The 27,485-nt window shown below is 32.0% G+C and overlaps 2 protein-coding genes across 3 annotated transcripts in view; both read left to right on the forward strand.

The window, feature by feature from the left end:
* The window catches only part of LOC143055597 (uncharacterized), a 445,604-nt gene that overhangs the window by 110,627 nt on the left and 307,492 nt on the right, over nucleotides 1–27,485 (forward strand). The window lies entirely within an intron of this gene.
* On the forward strand, nucleotides 719–18,254 carry LOC143055583 (uncharacterized). 2 transcript variants are annotated; one of them, XM_076228738.1, is made up of 6 exons: nucleotides 719–1,654; nucleotides 2,232–2,330; nucleotides 2,810–3,097; nucleotides 5,680–5,910; nucleotides 14,334–14,474; nucleotides 17,397–18,254. In XM_076228738.1, the coding sequence occupies exons 1-6, from the start codon at nucleotides 1,084–1,086 to the stop codon at nucleotides 18,197–18,199; spliced, it is 2,133 nt and encodes a 710-aa protein (XP_076084853.1). In that variant the 5' UTR covers nucleotides 719–1,083; the 3' UTR covers nucleotides 18,200–18,254. The 2 variants fall into 2 exon arrangements, with proteins under 2 accessions (XP_076084853.1, XP_076084854.1); XM_076228739.1 differs by having other exon boundaries at nucleotides 14,337–14,474.

Genomic DNA, 27,485 nt, shown 5'->3' on the forward strand with positions numbered 1-27,485 from the left:
TTTCTTTTCATTTTGATTCATCTCACTCTTTCTTTCCAAAAGAAAATATAACAAGATTAACGACGCCAATTGAGTGGTTTTTATGTGATCATCAACGGAAGCCTTAATCCTCACTTTATACACACCCAAGCTCATTAGTGTAAATCACGATTAAATGTTTTGTAAACATTTAAAACTCTTTTTCATGAACATTAACAATGTATTTAATAGTTATCCCATAAGGACGCGGTGTGTTAGTGTAAGATCATCCCGATGGACGGAGGCCGGAGGGTGATCTAACACTGACACACCAAGTCTGGGTGGGATAACTATTTTACATCTCAGCTGTTTTAGATTAAACGAAAAACCATTTACAATTCATAAAATCTAGTTTAGAACGCCACACAACCATTATAACATACTTTTTATATTACTACATGATGAATACCCTAGTATGACCCCCTAACACAACGAGTAGATATCAAACAATGTCAACTCGCCCCACTTGCCAATCGGCCCACACTATATCGCCCACTTTATAAAAAAATCGCTCCATTTTTGTTTACCGACTCGTCCCACTTTTGAAAAAGTGTAAATTCAAATTGAACAATCAGTCTGACAACTCACTTATTAACGAAAAAGGTTTAAACCCCACTGAATAAAGGTCTGCCAACTCGCCCCACTTATACAGACATTTTCAAAGCAAGACAAAATTGTGGATTGAACTTGGTTTTATACCGCTTAACCTTTCACGTGTACGACAGTCTCATCAAATTCAATTGTATTGACAACGATGCGCAAACAAAATGTCACAAATAGGGCAACAACAACCCCACGAACCCAACCAAAACTTGGGGTAATTACAGATGCGCCGTAAGGGTGCGCAGATCATCTTCTTTATATGGCACTTGTCGTGTTGCTTCTGTTATTACAAAGCCGGTAAATAATCTAATTCGGTTTATCACATTAGTGAAACGGGAAGAGGGTGGTAGTAACATCATTACGAAATTGCACATGCGTTTCTAACTTTTTTTCTATTACAGCAGTATATTTCTATTATTCCCGAAATAGTTTTATTTTATCAAAACATGTTAACATAGCAGAATGGCAACTACATCAGATGATAATATGAGGTGTGCGCAGTGTACTTATGTAGTGCTTAACATTTTTCCAAAAATGTTGCAAGATTTATTGGCGGACACAAAAGAGACACCGCAATCTCTATACCGTAAGGTAATGAAGAACAATAATTTTAGAATTCGATTGAACCCATCTGAAATGAATACTCTTCAAACAATGGCAACAGACGGATATACGAAACTAGATGTCAGTTTTATGTATAAAATCATCAAGTTCTTCAAACTTATAGATCCACCGACTAGAAATTGGGGTGCTAACCCGTTAGCACATGAAACTGAGCTTGGAGATGATATAGAGCGAATAAGAAGAGCGAGAAATCATTTAGTTCACAAATTTGATGCAAACATTTCAGAAAAATCGTTTATAGAATTTTTTGAAAACATCACGATTGTGAGTAGGAGACTAGATACACACTTAAAGAAACAAAAAGGTATGGGTTACGAAAATATGATTCAAGAGTACAAGTTGTCTGTCCTTGATGCAAAAGATAAAGAAAACTTGCTTGATGAACGAAAAGAAGAAGAATGCTTAAAACGTAAGTAAGGAATACAAATACGATAGTGTAGTACTAATCAGTAGCTTGTGTACTGAAACTGGCTATCCAGTTAGCAATATTTCACATGTAGCTGCTGAGATATCCAAATTCTGCATACATTGCAGTAAATTTCCTCCTGTTGTTTAAATAAGTACTCCATGATGTTAGCATGACGGATAAATGTATGAAGACTAGAGCACATAAAATAGATAGTTACAGCAGCAAACCAATCGCAATTTAAATGGGTCGAGGGGGTGGGTCTTAATTTTTCAACGTCTTTGTAGCTTTGTTTTAAATGTAAATGTAAACTATCGAAGTTCACGAAGCCTTACGGCAGACTCTCTCATCCTCAAATCAGCATAACAATAGCAATAAAGCACGAATCGATTTGCCTGGACTGTCTGTGCAATTATTTGCTACTTCAATAAAAGAATTTAATTTTAATTAATTAAATTCTATTATTTGTAGTTTGTAAGACAAAAATTGTGCAAATAATACGACCAAGATCTTTTAACTTCTCGACATTGAATACGTTTTCTGTATAAATATGCAATACTATTATATTAATTTATTTTAGAAATCTGCACATGTACCCCTGTGGGTAAAGAGATAGAGATTCATGTTTGCATTGGGAAAACTATGGACTACCTTATAGATAGAGTCAAATCTATGGCAGGTAATTTAAGTTTTAAATAATGTTTACAATGGCGTTGAATAAAAACTTTGAGGAAGCCTAAAAGTCACTATGTTGACATATATAATGAAAACGACTTGACATCCACAATACAAACATTAAACATGGAAGACCATTACAATGTTCTGTTACATAACTGAAAATATATGTGACACACAAAACACACAGTATTTTTAAAATATCTCTCTACTCTCTACTCTCTCTCTCTCTCTCTCTCTCTCTCTCTCCATAGAAAACTAACTTTTCCTTATTCACGTGTTGTGACATGAAAACTTTGATGTTCAATAGATAACATTACAAACAACGAATATGATATTGATAACGGTAAGACTGCAATTTCTCTTAAACTCAACAGGTTTACCCCGGGAACCTTTATACATATCTAAACATCGGTCTAGAACAAATAATGCTTTTCATTAAGAAAAGAATGTATGAACAAAATATTACTCACGTTGTTTCAGGTGATGATGTGACGCCGATCAAAGTAATCATACACGGGATAGACGACAGCGTAGATAAAATCGAAATGATCAATTTGCTAAAGAATGAGCTGAGTACTGATAATATTATAATCAAAAGTGCAGAAAAAAGCTGTATCGTACTTTTTACTGAGACAAAGACTATGGCGCTGCAGAATTATTCCCTTTTCCAGATGGAAATTTGTTGCCTGATAGAAAAGCTTTTCCAATCCTGCAATTTTACGTGCAAAGCTGATAAACATATATATGCAGTAGTAACATCTGCCGAAGGTATAATCTTTGCATATATATCTATTTCAGCATGAGTGCATGATAGAAAAAATATCTCTGATTATATATTTATTGAAAGAATTACTACTTCGTAATTGGCATTTAATCAAAACACTATACTTCCAATAGGTATATTGGACATATATCAGCAAAATGTTCATGACCTAAACGACAAAGAGTCTTTTACCATCTATATTAGAACCAGGGAAAGCGATATGATTGTCGATGTAACAACTACCCACAAAACACAAAAATATATTTTTCAATTTGTATGTAAGGCTTTTTTATTGTGAAATTAGACACCACATCCCCTGCGTTATATGTTATATGCCATGTTAAAAAAAATATAATGAACAGTATTTGTCCTGCAATCAGCCATCTATTGTACAAATAACAGGTAAACAAATAAATGTTTGCTTTATTTGTACATGTACAAATAAAGTCTCCTGTTACCCCGCTTCCATGTTGAGCACGGGGTAATGGGAATTTTTCTTTTGTGAACCAGTTCATGTTAGGTGTCCTCTACGCGGTCCGCATTTAAACTGTCGATTTCTTTGACATATTAGAGGCAATGATTTATATTTGACAACGAATGTTTAGAGTGTTGGGTGTAAATTTCAGGATAAAAACAATATATGTACATTGTCGGAAAATATAAAAATTATTTGTACTCGCTACGAAACAGGAGAAAAGCTCGACTCGGAGCCTCGTTTTTCATCCTGTTTCTAAAGCTTATACAAATAAATTTTATATTTTCCGACCATGTACATATATTGATATTAAATATCGACTATGGTGACTTTTTTTTGCATTTTATTCAAAACTGACTTTTATCAGTATTCCATCCACAGTGACATACATGTAACTCAAAATCATTAACTTTGTTTTGATTATTTCTAACAAACGAATAAGCCGTTGCCTGCATTTGTTTGAAAATAACATAGCACAAAAGGATATATAGTTTCCATACAAATGAATCAATATTAGGATTTGACAATTTTATAAACTTGCATTTTTATATATGAACCACGACATGTTTTTGATGCGACACGTCACAAAGATACAAACTAAACTGCAAAAAAAAAAAGCACAAAAGAAACAATCGTAGTATTCAGTCGTCAATATTAAACACGTATCTAAAAAAAGATTTACTAAATTGCGGTAAATAAATCAGACATTATGAAAGATTTAAGAATGTCCTTAAACTACCACTTGCGCATGTTAAGATATTTCTAACTTTGGACATGCATACATTTTGAGGAATTCAACTAGTTATGTGAAATATAAACTTTTTTCTTTTATTTTGTTTTAGTTTAATCATATTTATTCATAGTGGATTGGCTGGAAAACAAGACTTATCTCCCCAACCACTATTTTTTTTTGTGTGCGCATCTCCTTCGCAACTGTTAAAGATTACGACAAAATTATTTCACCAATTTGCTAATTATATCATCAGGATATTAAGCATTATTTTGACTAAAGCGTTCAGGAGACTCCATCAGAGTGTTATTCACCCTTTTAAATAAGAAAATGTAATTGTTATTGGTAAACCATAACTTGCATAAGTCATAGAGACTAAGTGTATTTTAATTTGAGGTCCTCAGTCCAAAATATAGCAAAAAATGTCAAGTTCAAAGGTCAATAACATGTAACAAATTACGACTTTGGCTTATTTTCAACTCATTTCACATGTCGTTGCACATACTTTTTGGTTGAAAGGGTACGCTAACATTACACTGGACTTTTCTCCCCTCTTTTATTAAAATTTACACGTATGGTGATATAACTCATACAATTATAAAATATAATTAAAATACTATTAAGACCTATAGTATAGGGTCTTTTGACTTTTTAACTCATAGGTTAATTCGACGTTATGAATATTGAGATTTGCTCTTACGTCATATATATACATGATTAAGCTATGGGACTTTTTTTCTTTAAATTGCAAATCATTTCACTTTGAAACTTTGTGTAAACAGGAAGTAGCTGTTTTGTGTATTTATTCAAAGTAAAAGTATCGGACAAATTGTATAGAAACCATAGATTTTTAGAATCAGCGTACAATATACTATTACTGGACGCTGTAATTGACATTTTAACCGAATTTCATTAGTTTTGATATCAAAAGAGATCTTAACGGGTGGTAAGACATTCAATTGTTTGCTAGATTTTGATTAACCACATGCACGTTTTTAAATTGTTATGAAATACAATAATATAATTTGTTTATATCATACAAAAATGCAGAATGTGTGTCAAAATATGCAAGGGTTTATTACCTTTAAATTTTAAACTTGTGAAATAAATAGGACTCTGAATATCTTGAAACAATCAAATCTCTGTAAATATTCATGACATTTTAAAAATATGTCACCTTAAACTCATACTGACATGGCTAAACTATTTTTTTTGAAACTTTTTTCACATAGTATTTTGAACCTTCATTTGTGTAGGTTGAAATGAACCTCATTGATTGCACCTCCTTTTTATGGTTTAATTTCTTTTAATCAGGTTGGATATTCATGTTCCTATCTACCTCACTAATAATATTTTGTTCATCAAATATTTGTAATTTATAGAAGAATTTGACCATGATGATTTGATTGACAGTGAGGAAGGAGGTCCAAGTATATTTGGAGATGATGACAGTTTTGTTCTCAATGTAGATATGAAAAACGAATCATTTTCATCTAGTGAAAGAGTGGAACAAGTTATTTCGGAGTTCTTCGATAATATTGTTGAAAAAGGGAATGGACAACAATCCTTTAAAAAGAAAACCATTCATGCAACACTTATTCCAGAGAGTAAAGGTGAGTAAAATAACACACATTAATTTAGAATACTTGTTTCTGAAGAAAACATATATGTTGATCTACTTGCTAAATTTGGTGATTCATCTATCATAGTTAATCAAAAGGTTTATTTATATCAAGGAACAAATTCAAATAAAATATGAAGATTTTCATGCATGTCATTTGAAACTAAATGTTATAAAATTATGAAAGAAAAAGTAGTGGTCAGCAGACAAAGTAAGAGTTAAACATAGTTTTTAACAAAGAACTGGTATGTACACAAACCAATGATATCTCATACTATCTGAAATCAATCTTAAAATATAAAGGAAAATACAATTTGTTTATGTAGAAAGTCAAAACTTATAATGTTTTGAAATGATTTGGTGTAAACCTATAGAAAAACTTATCATAGACACAGTTTTGTACGCTAGATTCGCGTATCATCTACAGACGACTCAACCATGACGCTTGAATTGACAATGTGAAATATGCAAAATAACGTAAACAAAGAGTATTGATGATTTAAAATTTCGAAAGTTATTAAAAATTCGATTATTTTAACCAAGAGTTTTCAACAAAGATTAAGAAGTATCTAGATCCAGTACATTGCATTGCAGCAGTAAAATGGATCTTTCCAAGGCTTTTCACTGCCTGCTTCACAATATTATGCTAGATAAATTATCAGTATATGGTTTAACCCCCAATGCAGTTGCTCTTTTAAAATCCTATTTATCGAAAACAGCTAATTAAAGTCAACAATGTTCTGAGTGGTTGGGCTGACATCCATAAAGGCGTACCACAGGGTTCGATACTAGGACCATTGTTGTTTGACATATTTATAAATGATATTTTTCTTTTTGTTAAAAATGATAGTTTATATAACTATGCAATTGACAATACTTTGTATTTTGTACTCCAGTTTTCGATTTATTAATTTCAACTTTGGAATCTGATTAAAAAATACTTTTTGAGTGGTTCAGGGTGAATAAAATGCAAGCAAATCTTGACAAATTTCAAGTTTTGGCTGTTGGCAAAAATACCTTTGAAAAGAACCCATCTATACATATTCAAGATTCGAACCTCACATGTGAAAAAACAGTAAAATTATTAGGCATTGAAATAGACTACCATCTAAATTTTTATGTTCATATCAGCTCAATCAGTAGGAAGGCATCACAGCAATTAAATGTTTTAAAACGTTTAGGCTCAGTTTGGATAGTCTTAGTTAACTTACTATATTTCATACTTTTCTTAGTAATTTGATTTTTGCCCTTTGGCAAGGCATTTTTGCACTGAGAAAGCCTTCCAAACCATTCCAGGACTGAAAACAGCTTTTCACATTTTAAAATGTCCTGGAACGGTTTGGAATGTCGCTGTTCTGCTTGCAGATAATTCTTGAGCTGTTTATTATTTATGCTACTTTAGGTTGCTATGTTCAAGCATGTTTTTACTTCATTTGAAAAATTGTTGCTAATTTTTATTGCATGCTATGTATGTGAGATTTCAACTTTGTACAATGTCAAACTGCACTGTTTTTATGTTATTTATATATTTTTATATTCGGTCAAAAGCTCCTTAGAGCTTGTGTTGCTTATTTGTACTTACCTTTGTATCTGACCTTCATGCAGGTCTCCGGACACAGATTACACTCTATCAGCTACCTGATATAATGTCAATTTCTTAATCGTCAACAAATGCATCATCTGGAGACAATCTGGTTGGAGAATAAAAGTACATAATCTTGAGATCTACCTGCTGTGTATTCACGTTAAAACTGTTAGACGACCTTCTATCATGCTTAAAGAAGTGATTGCCCTTAAATGTCAAAAAAGTTTTTTTTATATTAAATACTATAATTTTTTTTTATTATTTTGGAAAACTTTAGTAGATACAGAATGACAGAGAATTTCTTTTATGAATAAATAATAACAAAACAAGGTTTTAAAATAATTTCACATAGCTGAAATTGTTAGATGAATTCTTCGAGAAATTGCTCTTTAATAACTTTTTTGTTGCACTTTATTTGGCGTTTTTCTCTCATATCTTTAACAATTAAAGGACTTTCCTAAATAGATAGATATATAGAAACTTACAAATGAGCAATCATGGCTGAATTCTTGTGTCGACCCGTTGATTGAGTTTGGTACCCTATATTTGCCTTAGTTTGTAGTTTTTGCTTAATATCGTGAAACAGTAAAAAAAGATACAAATGTAGATAGAATATCAAAAAGCAACGTTAGCTGGAAAACATTTACAAATTGGTCAACAATGATTGAAATTTATTTAGATGTCTACAGAGGTATTGCTCTTTCGTTATGAATTTTGTTTCCAAAAAGTTGCTATTGTTCAAAATGCAGTTGAACGACATATTTTAGTCTGTTAATATGATTGTTAACTCTATTTTGGCTACTGGATCCGAATTTCATACCTAAAGTCTGTTTAGGTTGAACACCCAGTTTTGTCAATATTACGACCTATAAACAATTTTCGTTAAAGGGGAGGTTTAGCTATACAATCAGGTTTAACCTACTACGCTTTATGTCTAACAGCCATGTCTGTGTATTTGGCTCATTCAATAACCTACATGCAAATGACAAGATTCATATTTCGGATATATATGATATATGATGGCGATGCAATTTTTTTTTCGGTTGTCTTTTTTTTAAAAGATTTATTGTAATACACAATGTAAAAGATCTAGACAATACAAAGAAGAATCCGAATTTCGCAAAACTTTTGACGGTACGTATCATCTGATTAGTTATAGTATCATTAATTCTTCATAAATTGTATCCATTGTTTTGATCGATGTTCGAATTCTAAACAGTTTTTAAAAATTAAGGGCATCCTTGTTTATAATCAAATCAGTGTTGAATTCCAGTCCAATGATCCACCAAAAACAGAAAAATTCACACCTGTGATCTCTTACTCAGTTTAATTAGACGGCATGGTAAATTTGACACAAAAGGCATCAGAATATTATATTTTTTTCTTAAACCAACACCTACCTATAGTTTTTGTTTACGTCAAAGCTATTCAAATTGGTCCACTTCATGTTTATTGAAAGTATGAACAAAAGTTAAATTGAGGAAATGTGATTTTTTTCGACCTCCTTTTTTATCAGTTTGGATCTGTTGGACAGGAAATGAAAATCATGATTTAAAGAAAATACAAAGCCAGTTATTTCTAAGAAAACGGAGAGAAATGCGTACAATACATACTTAGGGATGTATTCCTCTGACATTTCAATGAAAAATAGCAATAAACTTAATAAAAATCATTATCAAACTTGACTCTGAAAAAAAATGTGTATTTACAACAATAAGTTTTTGAGTAAAAAAAGTTTCAAATTTCAAATTTCAAAATTTTTCACCATCCAACTGAGATTTTTTAGCCAAAATTTTGAGAAAATGGATGAAAGATACAAAAACTGACTTTATAAGAAACATGAATATCCCATATGCTTTTTTTACAATTTCTTAGATATTTAGTTTTTCAATAATTTATAGCAAAATAGTTGAATTATTATGCATTTTGCAGAAAAAAATCACAAATTTACAAAATTGACGAAATGGTAAATTTGACACCTACCTATAGTTTTTTTTAGGTAAAATTTATTCAAATTGGTCTATTTCATCTTTATTGACAGTACAAATGGGTGCAGTCCTAACCTGTACAGCAAGTTAACTTGATAACCAGTCATTTGGACTGGTTAACGTTAACCTGTTACCGGATTTAGGACTGGTCTGACCAGTCCTTGGACCAAAATTTAGTTAACTTGAAAAGCGGACTTGGTCCTCGGACTATTTTTATGTCTGCAAAAAAAGTTAACTATGCATTTTGCAGAAAAAAATCACTTTTTTTTAATAAAAAATATTTGAAAATAAAGTACGCATAAAACGTTGCTTGTAACACAAATTTATCTGTGATCTGCCAATCTATAAATTAAAAAAACCATCTTGGTTACAATGATAACGGGCACTGAATATGGGATATTCCAATTCCTATCAAATTCAACCATATTTGCACTTTATATGTATATCTATGAAAGGATGTATTTTAGATGTTAGTTATACTTCCTTCTTAGTTATATGTCCTTGATCTATGCTAGCCACAATCAGCAATATTTTAATTTCGGGATAGAATTTACTATACAAAATGAAAGCATCATTTTAACACATGACTACAGAATTTTGTTCGCATAAATTTAGGGTGCCAGCATGTCCTCCTTTTTTTCAAAATTTTGAAACGTAACAAAATTTCAGTAGTTTTGATACCTCTTGCTGACTTGTGCAACAAAATTATTTGACTGCATTGACCAAAACTGACTATATGTGCACTTTTATAAATTTAGGGTGCCAGCATGTCCTCCTTTTTTTCAAAATTTTGAAACGTAACCAAATTTCAGTAGTTTTGATATCTCTTGCTGACTTGTGCAACAAAATTATTTGACTGCATTGACCAAAACTGACTATATGTGCACTTTTATTTGTAAATCTATATACCCGCATAGTAAATCAGCCATATTTTGTTCAAATTTTTGTTCGCATAAATTTAGGGTGCCAGCATGTCCTACTTTTATTCAAAATGATGATACGTAACAAAATTTCAGTAGTTTTGATACCTCATGCTGACTTGTGCAACAAAATTATTTGATAGCGTTGCCCAAAACTGACCATATGTGCACTTTTTTTTTGTAAATTTATATACCCGCATAGTAAATCAGCCATATTTTTTATGTCAGGATTCAATGTAAAATACAATGGACAACAATATTGCAATACAATCACAACAAATTTTTGTTCGCATAGATTTAGGGTGCCAAAATGTCCTCCTTTTATTCAAAATATTGATACGTTACAAAGTTTCAGTAATTTTGATACCTCATGCTGACTTGTACAACAAAATTACTTGACCGTGTCCACCAAAACTAACCCAACTTAATTTGTAAATCTATATACCAGTATAGTAAATCAGCCATATTTTGTATGTCAGGATTCAATGTGAACAAAATTTTATTGGGAAATGTGATTTTTTTTCTCACAATTATAGCCCAAAAATGATAAAAATTGGCAAAATCATAAAAATTGGGTATTTTAAACATTGTTTAAAGGACCATAGTAAAACCAGTGCACCAATTTATGATTTTTTCTTAACCAATTATTTTTTAACAGTCATTTAAACCAAAACATCAGGTTGAGAACAATATTCTAGAAATGTTTGGCTCCCCAGAGGTGTACATACTTATTATGATATGAAAATTATCGTGTGAGCAGTAGCGGGATGACAACTCGGTACGATACACTAACCAACTTCAAAGACGAGCTTGGTGACCAATTCATTAAAAATGAGGTCTTACGATATCGACATCAGTATTGAAATTCAACGACATTATCAACTTAACAGATATTAAGCCAAATTGGTTATCGGTGTTAATATCTATTATCTTTTATCGTCTCTAATTTTTCAAAAATCTATCAAGTAGTCTCTATTGTAAACAATAGAATCAACACGATGCCTGGATTAGAAAAAGAAACTATACACATTAACAAGACTGCAGACGGTCATATATATACAAGGTTAAACATTGTACACAATAAACTTTAACAGTGATTTTCATCGGTTGTGGTTATGACAATAAATTATAACAACTCACTATGTTTAACTTTATTTTAATTTAATCGGCTTCAGTGGCACAGTGGTAGGAATAGTCAAATTAATTTATCACTAACTGAGGTTTTGAGTTCCAATCCAGTACGTGTCAGGTCCTCCACCAATAAAAAACTGACAGACGAGAAATAGCACAATAGCTAGGAAATTGGCGTAAAATACCAATTAATCAATAATATTTTTTCGGGATTCGAACAAATTTAATGACCTCCCGCTCTCGAGGCGAACTCCCCCACACCAGACCAACCAGGAGAGCGGTAGTGATCGGTAGTACAGAATATCATACCAAAACTAAAGTACAATACACAATACAGTTTCACAGAGTTCTCACAGTTACTTAAGCGAGCTAAAGTATCTAACCTAAATTAGATGCGTGAAATGATATTGTAAACTACACGTAAACATGAATGATCGACTTCAGGTTAGATTTTATGGATCAAATTAAAAACTTTTGCACCTATTATTTGAGTGGTCCAAATATTGCCTGCTGTTTCAAGTCTTAATTTCTGTCCTTATTCAATATATCCTCATTTTCTAGTGGTATTTTAAAGTTTCACGTCCAATCTCACTGTTGACCTCCTATTGTACAACCTACCTATTTTATTTAAAATGTATGTGTTATAGTCATTAACAGGCATCATGACATATTTGCAACTGGACGTAAGGCAAACAACAATCAATTAATTTAATTAATTTCTCGTTTCAGTACTAGTAGTTAGCACACAAAGACAAGATCTTGTTAAATGCTATAATTTACAATTTCCACTTAAATTTTTATGTTGTTTTCTTTTTTGGGGAGGGGGGGGTCTCTACAGTTTATCACATAGCTGACTGCTTATTCAAAAAATCTAATGTTTGAATACGATTTATAACATATGATTTTTTTTTTGTCAGGCAATGATAAAACTAAGAAAGATAATAGTTTTTTCGGGTGTGTTTGCTTCATTTAGACATGAAAAGGGAATAACGCACGACTTGTAAATTAAAGTGTTTGTTTTCATATAATATACTGAACTTGCGAATATATCTCACCAGACACGTTTTGATCGGGACAGTGATACCTAGTTTAATACGGTTTTATTCATTGAAGTTTGCATGCATAGTTCTTATTTTAAAAAAAAACACAAATAAAGCAAGATCTATTAATTAATTGGACTGAATAGACAAAACTGGTTATTTTGCATTCGCATGTATCTTAATGTAGGAAAATTACCAAATCAGAATCAAAAGGAACATTTACCAGATGAATAATGTGAGGGACCTTATGCATTAAGGACTGTCCGATTAGAAGTTCTTAAACAAGCTGTTTAAAAAGCTAATTGTTGGAAGAGTTAACTTACTGTTTTCTAAGGTCTGATCTTTACGATTTTATTTCATGAATTCTGACAGATCAAAAACATCAAGTATATATAGCATGAAGTTGTTGGGCATAATATTCATTGGTCAGTTATAAATGAGGTCTGTATGGGGGTTTTGATTGCCTGATTTATTAAATAAGAAATCGTTATTTTGAAAAGTTGGCTAACAAATATAGATTTAAGACCTAATTTTGTAAACTATCATTTGGTGTTATTTAGATGCTATTTTTTTTTTTATCATAAATAAATTATTATATGATGTAATGCCATTTAAAAATCGGTCCGTTTTCATGTCAATTTGGTAACTGTTAATTGTACATATCAGTCTGAGTACTGTTAAACTATCATTTAAGTTTAACATATTTAGACTCGTCCAGTTTAGGGGAATTAGGTTTCTGCAAGTGCTTTTTACGTATTTTTCCTATATTTTTGACGGTTTAAATTTGTAAGTCAGTAAAAGTTCAATGATTAAGTTAATATTGACATTAAAAGACCCCCTAACAAAAAGGGCTGTTCAAATCCCCTCGCCCTTCGGGCTCGGGGATCTGAACACCCCTTTTTGTTCGGAGGTCTTTTAATATCTATATTAACTTATCATTGAACTTTTACTATTACTAATAAGTTTCGTACAATTTGCCTGTAAGATGGGGCAGAAATGTACTACTTTTCTATTATTTCAATTACATAGCAATCATGGTATTGAAAAAGATTGTTGTACTAGCATTCCTAGATTTTGTAAAATGTTAGTATTTAGACACACAATTCTTCATTACGTCATGTAGGTATAACCGTATACTATTAATTAAGTAAGACTACTAGATTAATGGTTTTATTTTGTTTGATGAACTCTATTTAGATCGAGTAACTTCTAATTTTCGAAACCAACATATGCGTAACAGAAAAATACCATGTGCAAATAAATATGAATTTTAGTTACCTGTATATTTCCCCTTATAAGGAATATATTTTGAGTTGTTTCAACATTGCAGTACATGCAGTTCTATCAGGTAGTCCAAATGTAGTCCTAAACGGTAAAATTGCCAGAAGGTTTCTTCCGAGATTTCGATTTCAGATATTTTTTTTTTTAATTTTCAATATAACTACTGAACTTTTCACCCTTGGATTTGATTTGGTAATACCTCTGTAAATAAAAAAGATGTATTAAAGTAGTAAAATAATGTTTGAATGTTATTTCCTGCGACTATGGTCTCAAACCGTGACAATAGAAGAATGGTTTGAATTTTTTTTTTTGAAAATGCTTTCACCAAGTCAAAATATGACAGTTGTTGTCCATTCGTTTGATGTGTATTGTCATTTGATTTTGCCATGTGATTAGGGACTTTCCGATTTCATTTTTCTCGGAGTATTTTTGTGATTTTACTTTTAAAACATTTATTGTTTTCTTTTCAGAAGATTTGTATCAGTTTCATCGTAGCTTTGCAGCTTGGATGATGCCTTCCAGTGCCATATCAGATGAACCTAAAAGGAGACTATCAAATATAAAAGAAAATGTAGAGACTGCCAAATCTAAAAATGAGTCTCAAGGTCAAGGTTTGTAAGATTTGTTTTAGCATATACTGATCAAACTGTCTTCTTAATGTGTTCAGTCTCTATTTACTTACTGACCTTATTAAACGGATTCTAATAAAGAGGTCATTGTCTTTCATTTTCAATCATGTTAATTAATTGAATGTATTGAAAAAAGAAAAATGATCCCCAAAAAACATTTTCAAAATAGTGTGACTATAACAACGTAGTTAACAATCAACACTCCTTTATTTCTATAAATTTCGTTCATATAAATATTATATTTATCTAAATTCCATACGTTTTCATTACCTGCTGGATTCTTTGTCTTATTGACATTCGCTACTCTTTTTTTTCAAACTAACAAGCTTTTTAAAAGACTGTTATATATTGATTGTATATATATATAAAGAAACTAAAATAGCAGAAAAAAATCAAGGGTCTATGTGGTTGTTTTCGAGATATAAGCCATTACAAATTTAGCGGGAAATAATTCCCTCTTGGTTTTTCATATCCATAACATTAACCTCTTTTTCCTTTAAATTTTCCTTTAAACAAACGATGAAAAAATAACAAGGATTTGTAAGATTTTCGAAAGATGACAATTAAAACTTTATGCTATAAAATTATGAAACGAAAAGTAGGAGTTAGCCGGGACAATTGTTTAATGCCACTACATGGATAAAAGCAGAGGATTCCGAATATCTGCCAAACTATTGAAAACAAGAGGAGCGAACATCCTTTAAATAGAATTAAATTGACATTTCATATGAAACAATACCCTTTAATTTAAGATTAATCCACAATATGAGTTACTTTAAACACATCTGCATGGGCCGATTTATTCCGATTGGTGAATAATTCGAAAGGAAAGATAAATAATGCCTAATTGTACCGTAAGAAGTTTTAAAGATCTTATGTCATAAACGTTTTTATAACAGATATGTTATTTGGTGTAAGAGTACTTTTACCTGGTTTAAATTTATAAATTCAAACAGAAGGGTTGGTTTAAAACACAAATGTGCGACCAATGGGACGATTTGCAGCTGGCTTAGTGTGATCTTTCAATTTCAATGTAGCAACATGCCACTACCGCTTGCACATGGAGTATATAAATCAGCAGAAACGATATGCCAAAGCTAATGTTTCCTGGCATGATGTCCGTGATATAGGTAGGTCTGTCCAGACAAAAGTGTCTTCAAACAAATAATTCGAATTGGTAAATGTTAAGTCATCTATACAAAGTTTTGTAGTTAAGTCATCCTTTGAAAAAAATCAAAATAACGAACGTTAATACAAATTATTTATAGAAAACTATACCAGTTTTACCAGATACAGCTAAGGTAATCTATTGCTGAGGTAGAACAATACTTTAAAAAGAATGTGTACTTTTCGGAATTTTCAGTTACTAATGCTCTCTCATCTTTATATTTGATATGGCTTTACAACTATTCTGGTATCAGCTTCACTGACGAGTCTAATGAAGATAACATGCGTGTCTACCGTTCTACAATATACGCCTGGTATATTTGATGAGTTTTTAAATTGCAACATGAGTAACATGATTGATACCATTTGTGGAAAATGATTTACTTTCTTTCCCGGATTACTCCCGGTTTTGTGTTGATTTATTTTGTTAGTCTCTAGTTTTCTATGTAGTGTGATGTGGACTTATTTGTGTTTTCGGGGATTTTCACTTATGGTCATGTCAGTTTCTATTCGACTAGTGTGATTTTAATGTCTCCTTACAATTCTTTATTTTATAGAAATAGTACGCACTGTTCTCTGATAGACAAGACAGTATACTGTAGAACGTAATGTAATATCATTATAATTCAAAGAATACTCGTGAAACTACCCTCGTTATATGTAAATGACGCATCACCAACACGAATATGCATATTTCGATGACTTTGAATTGTCATGTTAGATTTGAAAATGTGCAGTTTCAAATTGTTGTTTATCTATTTGCTACACGTATATATGAACCATTATTTCTATGAAATCATGATATCCCCTTCTGTACTGTGTTCAATCGCTTTACCGACTTTGTTATAAAACTTTGATCAAAAACCTTCCATTTTGTTTTTTTGTTTGTTTTTACTTTACCTACTGGCCTCAGAACACAATTATTCTTCCTCTTGGCTACAATGCATTTTTTAGTTAAAGTCAAAGTGAATTAAAAAATTTGCACCGCCACAAACATGAAATAAATTTAACTGCTTATAGACCATTATTATTCTAATAAGATATGCTTGTCCCAGGACAATCCATCAGTGCTTTTTCTTTTGATGGCCCTATAAGCATGCCAATGGTAGGATTTGAATCTTGAATAAATGACGAAGGCTAATTTCTACCCTACTTTCATTTTGACCAAATCACTACTTTCACTTTCAACAATAATTTTTTTCCACATGTTTTACTTATTTCAATATATATGCAACTGATAGGACCACTTAAATAGTAAACATTTCAAAGAAAATAGTAGACAGATTACTTGGGAAGAAATACCCTATATAATAATTGGGAACTATATTCCTAGACCACGAACAAAGGGAATTAATTGTGATCTGAGGCCTACTGTACTTTTGAATTAGTCATCTAGGACAGGGTATGAAAAACCAGCCTAAGGATTCATGACCTTCACAAACATAAACATGTTTTTATAACACATACCATTGTAACTAAAGAACTATCTACTCATAGAAATGAAAAAACAAACAGTTTTTTTCAATATTTGTTTACAGTATATATTATATTATTATCTACTGAAACATAAATTTTACGTCAAATAATTCAAAAGGGTTGTGCTGCTGTTATTCTGTTAAACATGTGTTATGACTGAACAACCTTCTAAGTTAATTTTTATTGTCAGGTTATTCGTGAAACGCCTATTGTTCACACAGATGTCAGTGTCATTTGTTTTAATTTTCAATCAATTTACAGAATCTATATCATACTCTCAAGCACAAATACCAGTCCAGTTATCTCTCCAGTTTTCTGTTATTCTACGACAAAAGATCCTAATTGAACAATCAGCGGGACTTTTACTGGATTGTGTGGTTACCGATAACCAGTTGGTATTTACCGATACTTTTAACAACAGCCTTCTTATTTATAATAAAGATGGAAGTTACAACCGACACATCCAACGTTCTTTTAAACCCTGGAGGATATCCATGATAAACGGCAATGACGTCGCTGTCGCATACGCGGAACCTTACATAGATATTATCAATATCAACACAGGAAGGGTAAAGAATACGATTAAAACTGGGCAAACGTATGGAATGTCATACCAAAACGGTATGTTTTATGTTGGTGTGGGAGGAAACAAGATACATGTTTTAAATACATCAGGGGAAAAAATCCGATCATTTAATTGTCATTCAGCAAACATCGAGTACATATCAACTGATAGAAACAGCCTGTTTTTTCCTGGTCATTCGACATTATACTGTTATGATTTGTATGGAACGATCAGATGGAAGTTTACATATGGTCCGCGTGTATGCGGAGTTGCAGCTGATGGGAATGGTAATGTGTTTGTAACTTATAAAGACTCTAACAAAGTTTTATTTGTGTCAACTGATGGTAAGGATTTTAAAGAAATTCTTACAAGAAAAGACGGGCTCGAAAGCCCGACAGGTGTTTCTTTTGACATATCAAACAAGCGCCTGTTGGTGTGTAATGAACGGGATAGCAATGCGTTTCTTTATGATATAAAAGATTTGACCAAAGGCCATTAAGGTCATGCAAATGATCGACAAAACTAATGGTATCAATATTAAATGGTACAAATATTTTGATTTCATGAATTTATGATATAGTATTAAAATGAGTGTTTGAAGAAGGAAATGTCGTATGATAGCCAATGAGATAACTATTCACCATATTTTAATTGACGAAGATAAAAAGCAATTAAGGTCACTGTAAGCCCTTTAACAATTCAATACGGTATAGTCAGTTATAAAAGTCTCGAGCATGAAAAATGTTACACAATTTCAATAAAAGAAAAACTGCAACTCCTACTTATACAAAACAATCTACAAAAACATGTATGACAGACTTGAATAAACAACAAAGAATTTTTCGGGATTAAACATGGTTGATAGCGCTCAATTGTATTCTAACCTGGAACAGTGGTGTTACAGCGCAACAGGACAAATAGATTGTCAGTTGCAAACGGCTTTTCATAAAGTATTTGCGATGCACAAGTTAACAAAGTTACATTAAAGTAAAAGAAACAAAACAGCGATTATTATCATAATCCAATATTTGCAGTTACAGAAATCGAGTTCAAATTCAATAAAACTAATGTTCATGTTTCCCAGACTAAAGTATCAAGCAGTACCACAAAACGAATCTAGTATAAGGACGTCCTAAACAGTCTGAAAATTGCATGACATTGTGCAATTGGAAAAAAGTCAACAATATCGACAGGTTGCAGAATTATGAGAACCCATAATCGTTCACATATAGCAATATAAAATATTTTAATCTCTTAAAATTAGAAGCAATGTTCATACTGATGAACACCATATATTTTATAATTTCACAACGGTTTTGAATTGATTACCTTTAAGAAGAAAAATGTTTTCAAAGGATCAATGGACAACATGGATCCTAACTAAATTCACAGGCGTTACTTACAATATCAACGTGAATTTATGATCAAGATTTAGGATATCCCTTTTTTATAACAATTCTGCAGAACATCTAAACTTCCAAACCGAATATACGTCTCGATGAAAGAATAAGATAAAAGTTTTGATTTATTTGTGAACACGAAATGCCTTGCTTCATAAATAAGAAGTTACAAAAATGATGTTCATTGAACATCAGGCGCGAGAGCATATAAAAAAAGTTGCATAATTTACACACAGGGCGAAGAGGTCGAAGAAACACTCCGTCCAATTATTGAAAATTACAATAAGAAACGACAAATATTCTATCGTTGTAAATTATGTATATGTTGTGTACAAGTTGTAATGTTGTACAAATTATAATTTGTACAGATTTTTTGTTATCAGTGTTTTATGACCGGCTGAACACAAATGGATGATGCAAGTACAGAGTCTTTTGCTTCGCATATTTCTCTGTCATATTTTCGCATATTTTCACAACTTCATGATACAGTCTAAAACTGAGCATTGATACAGAAACATTATAAGACCACACAAAGATTTTGTATGGAGATGAGTATGGTATAAGGAAAAAAATAAAATTAGAATTTAAACCATTCAGGTATCCTCATTTCCAGTTTGAAGACAAGGAGAATAGCACTCAATGTTAGGTTGAAGTATAATATTTTGTATTTGAAACATTACACTGGTACATTTTATAAGGTACACTTGTATAACCTGTTGCAAGAAGGTAGGTGTCAAAAAACTTATAACTTGTACAAAAACCCTGTACAAATTATAATTTGTACAAACTTACATCTTGTACACAACATATATAATTCCTATGTGAAACTGTTATATCCTAATTTAGAAAAGGATACTATTCTTGTTGCCATTATTATATTTACTAGTACATTGCAGTATATAGTTAAGTTCCTTAATGAAAATAATTTAAGATAATTAAAAGCAAAATTGTTACCAGATTGACAGTAAGTGTTTCATTTTGAACAAAAAAAGAAAATATTAAAGAACATATAACTACAAGGTTAACAAAATGAAACCCAATTGATCAATTGCATGTAATTAGAACGAGAGGATTTACACGGTTAGACAATTGACTGTTATTCATAACAATTAAGGAACAGGTACGTTATGAAAGGGGTGCAATTGATACGAATTGAAATTCAAATAGCCTGTCAAAATAACTGTCGATAAATTGTTATACAAACTCGTACATAGATTTATTCAGGGAGCAATTTTACATCTTTAATCATCTCATCACAGCTCATATTTTCTTTTCACAATACATAAACAGTTTTTATTTTATACAGCAAATATATTTGCATTCATAATTTTCAATGGCCCATCTAATTAGATAAGTAATAACACCTTATATAAGAATGTCAGATTTTTATTGGTTGGTGTATTTTCGCATAATTTGTATTTTTTCACCACTGCCGGTGAATTTGCTTCAAATTCCCCTCTATGCCGTACGATTTTCCATTTTGGATATTCCTTTTTCACCCTTCCGAGCCTCATCCCGCCAATTTTTTTAATATGACGTTACAAAATGACACAATTAACGCGTATAAGAACATGTATAATTCCCGCAGTACTATGATAGTCTCTACTTATCCTCAAAACTATGTCTCATTGGCAATCATACCACATTTCCTTTTTTTTTATCAAAACATTTAATGCTTTGCAGCTTACTAGTTAAAAAAAGTTTCCTTCTTGTTGGTGTAATTAAACAAATATATTATGTCATGAATGGGTATTTGCGAAACATACCAGTCTTTGGACCAAATTTCACTCGCCTGGTGGCTCAGGAGGTTTCACAGTTCCTTGACTAATTTTTTTCGCAATACCCCTCTATAACATGATATATCTGCTCAAAAACTTCAGCTCAATAAGTTTGCGTGAAAGTTCAGTGTACAGAGTAAAACAAATCGTTAATGTCAACCGAATGGAACAGACGACCAACAGCAAAAGAAATTTATTCATAATAATAAAACCGTTTTTGACACTCCAAAAACTACTGATATCAGTATTTTTACATGCTTTATCACAGTTTGCCCTCACCACCTGCATCCAACAACTTCTGAAAAAATACACAAAATAAAAAAAAAAGACATCCCACCCTCCTTTGTTCATAAGATTTAAAAGAAAAACTCACTACTAGTATACAAAATTATGCAAAGCTTATACCTACTGGGATATCTAGAAAATTACACTCAACAAACCTCGCTGCTATGAAAAGCTAATTTTTCCTGAATTCGGTTTCATAAAAATTTCCACTTGTATCTACAATCTACAATTGATCGTCAGTCTTGAACCATTCAGTATACAAACGTTCACTCCTTGTCGTAAGTATTTGTTTTGCAACCGACTCCAAACTTTAAATAAGTGAATATTTTTTCATAGTAACAGTTGTGGATCATAGTTGTACTTCTACATCGTTTGTCTCATTGACAATCACTTATACCGTATTTCGTTTATTGTTTCGATAAAAGATCAGCGACGCGTGTCAGTTTTCTCGTTTGAAGTATTTTCATTTGCCACTGTCAATGTATAACTTATCTTGCTATGAAAATTGGTTCAGCTCAGTGTTGAAGACCGGTTTGTGACATATAGTTGTTCACTTCTATGTCATTTGAAATCTGGTGGAGAGTTGTATCATTAGCAATCATACAAAATCTTGTTTTATAAAGTATTTCGCATATTGTGTTGTTCATAAATCAGTCGGTTAGTTTCTCGGTCGCGGAACTTCGTCGTGATCAGTTTCAGGTGAAAATTGCGCCCGTAAAATTAATTTAGTTTGTTTGAAGGTAAACTTTGAACGTAAGTATTTACATATCATCGTGTTCACACAAAGGTCAACCCCCCCCCCCCCTCGTCATCATATGAATCTTTTCTTTGATGCACATATTGTTATATTTCACAATTGATTTCATAGAGAACATTCACAAAATATTTCAGAAATCAAGTTTTCGCGTTTAAAATGTTTTATTTTTTCCATTTCGGTGCATTGTATACTGGCTTTGTGGTATGGGTTTTGCGCATTGCTTAAAGAGTAGAAGGTAATCTATGAGTGTGAACTTCTGTGTAATTTGGTCGCTGGTGGAGACTTGTCTCCATATGTTAAGTATAAACTTTATTTCTTTTGTTGTTTTATGATTCATACATCAGGCGTTTATTTTTTTCTCTCATTTGGATTGTTTTCATTCACTTTGCCATGTCGGGACAATGGATAGCTTTTTAAAGGTTTTAATCATTGTTTATGGTCGTACGGTGAGTCATAATTGTACGTTTGTTATTATTTTCGTAATTTTGGTCCCTGATGGATCGCTCTCTCATTTTCTACATCCCGAACCAATTAAAATGAAAGATTTTTTTAATAATTTGCTCACATTTACGCTTACTTTGAGAACTTCAAAAATGAAGACGCCAATGTGAATTTGACCTCGAGCTCATAACAGCCCAAGGAAGACAGAGATGTCAGACAAGCTACATGAGTGTGCGTATGTGTATTTATGTATGCAAAAACTCGCACTTTATTGTTCTTATATTAATAACGATTCATTAAAAAAGCTATGCCATTGTATATTTAATTATAATAAATTGAAATTTGTTAATAAATAATAACTACAAAATAAAAAAGAAGAAAATAAACGTTCTAAAAAAGTAAACAAGGAAACAGCATCCTAATTTTTTAAACGAAAAAGTACAAAAAGAAAATACAATGGAAAGGTCCTCCTCCAATTTGTTCGCTTGAATTAGTCGTTTTTTCTTAACCATGTGAAGGTTTAAATACACGTATATGTGAATTTGAATATGAAAATTAGTGATGCTACATTTACAGGTCAGATGGCTGTCGCTTGTCTAAATAACTTTTAATTTTAGGCAATTTCTGCACGTTCTCGTAAAATGTTTTGATTTCAGCAAAGTCTTTGTATAAATTTGATCCCATAACTTTGCTTTCGGTTATTTTATCAACCATGTCAAACCAGCCAACGTCTGCAAGTGAAAGCTAAAAAGATAAAACAAAAAGGGTATGACTTCATTTTTCCTGACCATTTTCCATAATCGATTTTGTGAAAGTTTCCCTAAATACTAGTGCCACTAGATCCAAGGGTCCACTACTTTTCTTAATTAAAAAACAATCAGCATGTGCAATGTAATCTATATTTGGTAAAATTGAATATCCCCACACTTTGTCACCATACAGGGGTGAACTAAATTTATCTTAGATACCAAGATAAAACAGGTGTACTCCAGACGCATGTTTTGACTATAGAACACTCGCTAGTGACTTTCGTATGAAAAAGAATTGAAACACTACGTTTTACTTTAATATGTTCAATGTATCTGCTTCATGTTTATGTCTCTTTGACACATTCCCTGTTTGCTCTCTCTGTTCTATACTCTTGTAATTCTCAATATTTTCGTAATTTTTCCTAATAGTTTTTCCCATAAAAAGTTATTAATGTTACCTTAGATCCTACTTGACATTTCCCATCATTTTCGTACAATAACTTAGCCATAAAAGCGAAATATTTTGGTAAAACTTCTGTATTCAATTTTTACCATATTCTGCCTGAAAAAGAATTATCAAATCCGCTTTTTTCATTATTGAGATAACAAATAAATACATCAATCAATTAGTTATCAGTCATAGAATGTCTCCATTCACTAAATGTACCTTCTAGTTTCATGAATGGTAGGGGTGTGGTCATTATGCAAAGTCTCGTAGGTACATATTGTCCTCATATATTCTATACAGAAGTTTTTCAATTAGAAAAATGAAAAACAACGATTGTGAATCTATAAAAAAAAAAATAATTTACTACTCAATGATGAAATATAAAGTTCACTTTCAAAAATACTGTAGAAAAATGTACTTTAGACTATCTATAGAAAAACACGTCTCATTTAGCTTTTGTTTGACTACACACAAATCAATTGTTATGTAAGCCGTACAAGTTTCTATATGTTGTACGGCTGAAATCATGATATCTCTCTTTAGTTATTTCTAGTATATAGCAATTAGATTATTTTTTTCGATGTAATCTCTAGTGTTGACTGTTTTAATGTTTTATTTTGAATTGTATTTTCACAGTATCTTGTTTACTTATGGCTATATAAAGAAACTATATGTATTAGTATTATTATCAATTTTATAAATATAAAAACACACCTATTTTTTACTTCATCTTGTTCAAAAAACACTTTTATAAGTTCTTTGAACACGTCATTGTAGGTCTCAAAGATGACGTCACACTTGGAACTTTCACTACTGGTACCGTACATTCCTATTTCAAATTATCAATATTTGGGATGATTGCATATTTGAATGTATGTGCTAATGGTACATGTACACACTTTTAATGTAATGAAGTTTGAAACGTAGCTGGTAGATACTATACATGTTTCAGTGATTGTTGATGTTCATTCTATATATTGTATCTTTATAACGCCTGTTCAAAAACTCATTTTTAGTTATTGCTTGGAGTTGTTTGGCACGTTTCAATCATCTATTGGATGACTGTACAATGTATGGTCTTTGCTGATTGTTGAAGGCCGTACGGTGACCTATAGTTAACAATGTCTGTGTCCTTTTGATCTCTTGTGGACAGTTGTTTCATTGACAATCATACCACATCTTCTTTTTATAGCGACACAATCTATTGCACATTCTTGACAAGAACCAGATATGAATCGATGATTGATAAATTATAAATAAAGGCAACAGTAGTATACCACTGCCTGTACTAGGCAGATACTTTGTAAACCTGGTTTATTCTAGGCAGACACTTGGTCAACCTGGTCTGTACTAGGCAGATACATTGCGTAGAACTTTCAACATGCTATTCAGCAAGGTAACTATCCGCACGAGGACATATTTCCCTATCCTCATAGATAATTCTGCTACCGAACCGGTACACCAGTCTTTGATCTTACTACCACATGTCTAATGTTTAATCGACGAGCAACAAAGACCAATGTTCAAGTCTATGTTATGATAAAGCCGAGTTCAAACACGTTTTGTGACTTTCATCATCAGTATGACTTAGAATTAATTGACCGCTTCGAAGACGTTATTTTATCTTGAAGAGTTGTATCCTATTTTCACTACTTGCGAATTTCGTACAATGTTTAAAATCGAACTCGTCTGTGTAATCCTACGAAAGTAATTCTGATCACATTGTGTATCGAAGTATAAAGACGTAAATTATAACGTACCAATCAAATTCAAGAATTGTAGATGGTTAAACATGTTTAATCATTTATAAGAATTATTAACCTATCTTGATAAGTTGTGAATGTAAAGTTCAAGGCCAACTTCTCGTGAACGTATTACACAAGGGGTGCGCTCGATTGGCGAGTTCCGGACCATCAGAATGCACGGAATCAACCGGAAGTTCAATAAAACGAGACAGAACTATGTTCTGAACGAGTTCCAAGTGTGCCGAAAAATTAGAAGGTGCAGACAGAATTCAAAATGGCACAGAAGGGAACTATAAGATAAATATACAATAACCTTTAGCTTTCCGTGAAATAAAAACTGCAAATTAATAATCTCTTCAATCAAGAATTTGTATAGTACGACTATACAAATCATTGGTTCAATGTATTTCAACGTACTTGATCATATAAGCATTATTTTTGGGGAAATATGCAATAAAACTCTCTTTTTTTTCTGTAAGAATAACACTTTATAGTGACCGTCTGATGTCTCTATCTTATAAATGATAACTTTGAAGTCGGTCTTTTTTATTTGGATACTAAACATGTAATGTTTTGTTCGGAAAGACCAAAAGATTTATCCCACGTATGTCTTGTCACTCGAAATTAGAATTATTCATTATCATTTTTTTCAGAAGAAGAAACGCAACCTAGAATGCTGACTTGTTCACTTAATTTTTTATATATATACAAAAATACTAGCAGGCCGAGTTTATTATGATCCGAGTTTTCAATATTCCGAGTTTGTTCCTTTAGGCCAAGTTAACAGCAGTGATATACATCCGGTTCCAATTGACGTCTGGATTCATAACAGACGGGATCAGTGCAGAACGGGCCAACCGAGCGCACTTAATGACTTGCAGAACCAAAGTACAAAAGTTCATTATAGTGAGAGATATTATGGACATTGTTGTGCAAATCGTGATACAAGCATGAAATATGGTATATGGGTGTAGTAAATGATAATTAAAAAAATCAGCTGCTGGCTATAAAAATTTTGTTTTTACATTTCGTAAATCTTTTGAAATCTATGTAATAGGTATAATCCAATGTAGGGTTTGATAAAACTTAAATTCCAAGTCCTAAAGTACGAAAAAACAATACCGACATGAAGAAAAAGTGACTTCCGGTCCCAAAATGGCGGCAAAACGTGGAAAATGTTAATTTTATAATTTCTATCAACAATGATCAACATATCCATGATAACAAGAGATATCACTGACTTTGTTAAGTACAAGTGAATACATGTACAAAGTTTGTTTAGAAAGACAGGTTGCTTATCTTATAATTATCTGACAGTTATCAATACACAAACCTGTACACGGAAGGCCAGAACGGCAGCATTTACAGTTACCAACACAGCTGACTTCTTTCATCCGCATTTCAAAAAATCATGACACGAGGATCAGCGGCCACCAAAGAAGTCCATTTTGGTTTCAAATTGTCTTTGGGTTTTTTTTCTTTAACCCAACTGCTGTGTTCATGACTTGGTACATGAACCTGTCGAATGCATAAATCCGGACGAGCCCAAACATAATGTTCACCTTAATATTCTTCTCTTTTGATGAGCTCCAGGAGATCAAAATCGTTTGGAAGGAAGCAGCGGTCTTATGATGCTATTCCGCCTACCACAAGTAATGATAATGATTGTGTAGTCGGCGGAGTAACATCATAAGGCCGCTGTTTCATTGCAAACGATTTTAATCATGCATCCTTAACAACAAACGTTATTGTTTCCTAACATGATGCAAATAAATACTTCTATGATGATCATGTCTGTGTCTTCATACAAAATCGAGCAAAAATGTCCATTTCATCTGAGAATGCTTCCAATGTCTGTCAAGCTGATCTCTTCACTTTCTGATGAAATGCCGACACAGTCTTACACCCACTAAATGCATGGAAGACAGGAAAAGCTACTACATGAGGATGAGGACCAAACGCATTTGATATGACATGTACAGGAAGCCATCGAAAGTTTTTATTCCTTCAAAAACCTATCCACAATTTGTCCACACCTAATCTTGCGAGTACTGCAATTCCTAATACTACTACATCTATGCCAGTACTACTTAAATTACTTTTTACAACCATTTTCAGCAGCATGCTTATCATGAACAATCACAAGTGTATCAACTTTTTCATGGTTACAAGTGGATAGCTA

The sequence above is a fragment of the Mytilus galloprovincialis genome, chromosome 12 (genome assembly GCF_965363235.1).
Source record: "Mytilus galloprovincialis chromosome 12, xbMytGall1.hap1.1, whole genome shotgun sequence".
NCBI classification, from domain to species: Eukaryota; Metazoa; Mollusca; class Bivalvia; order Mytilida; family Mytilidae; genus Mytilus; species Mytilus galloprovincialis.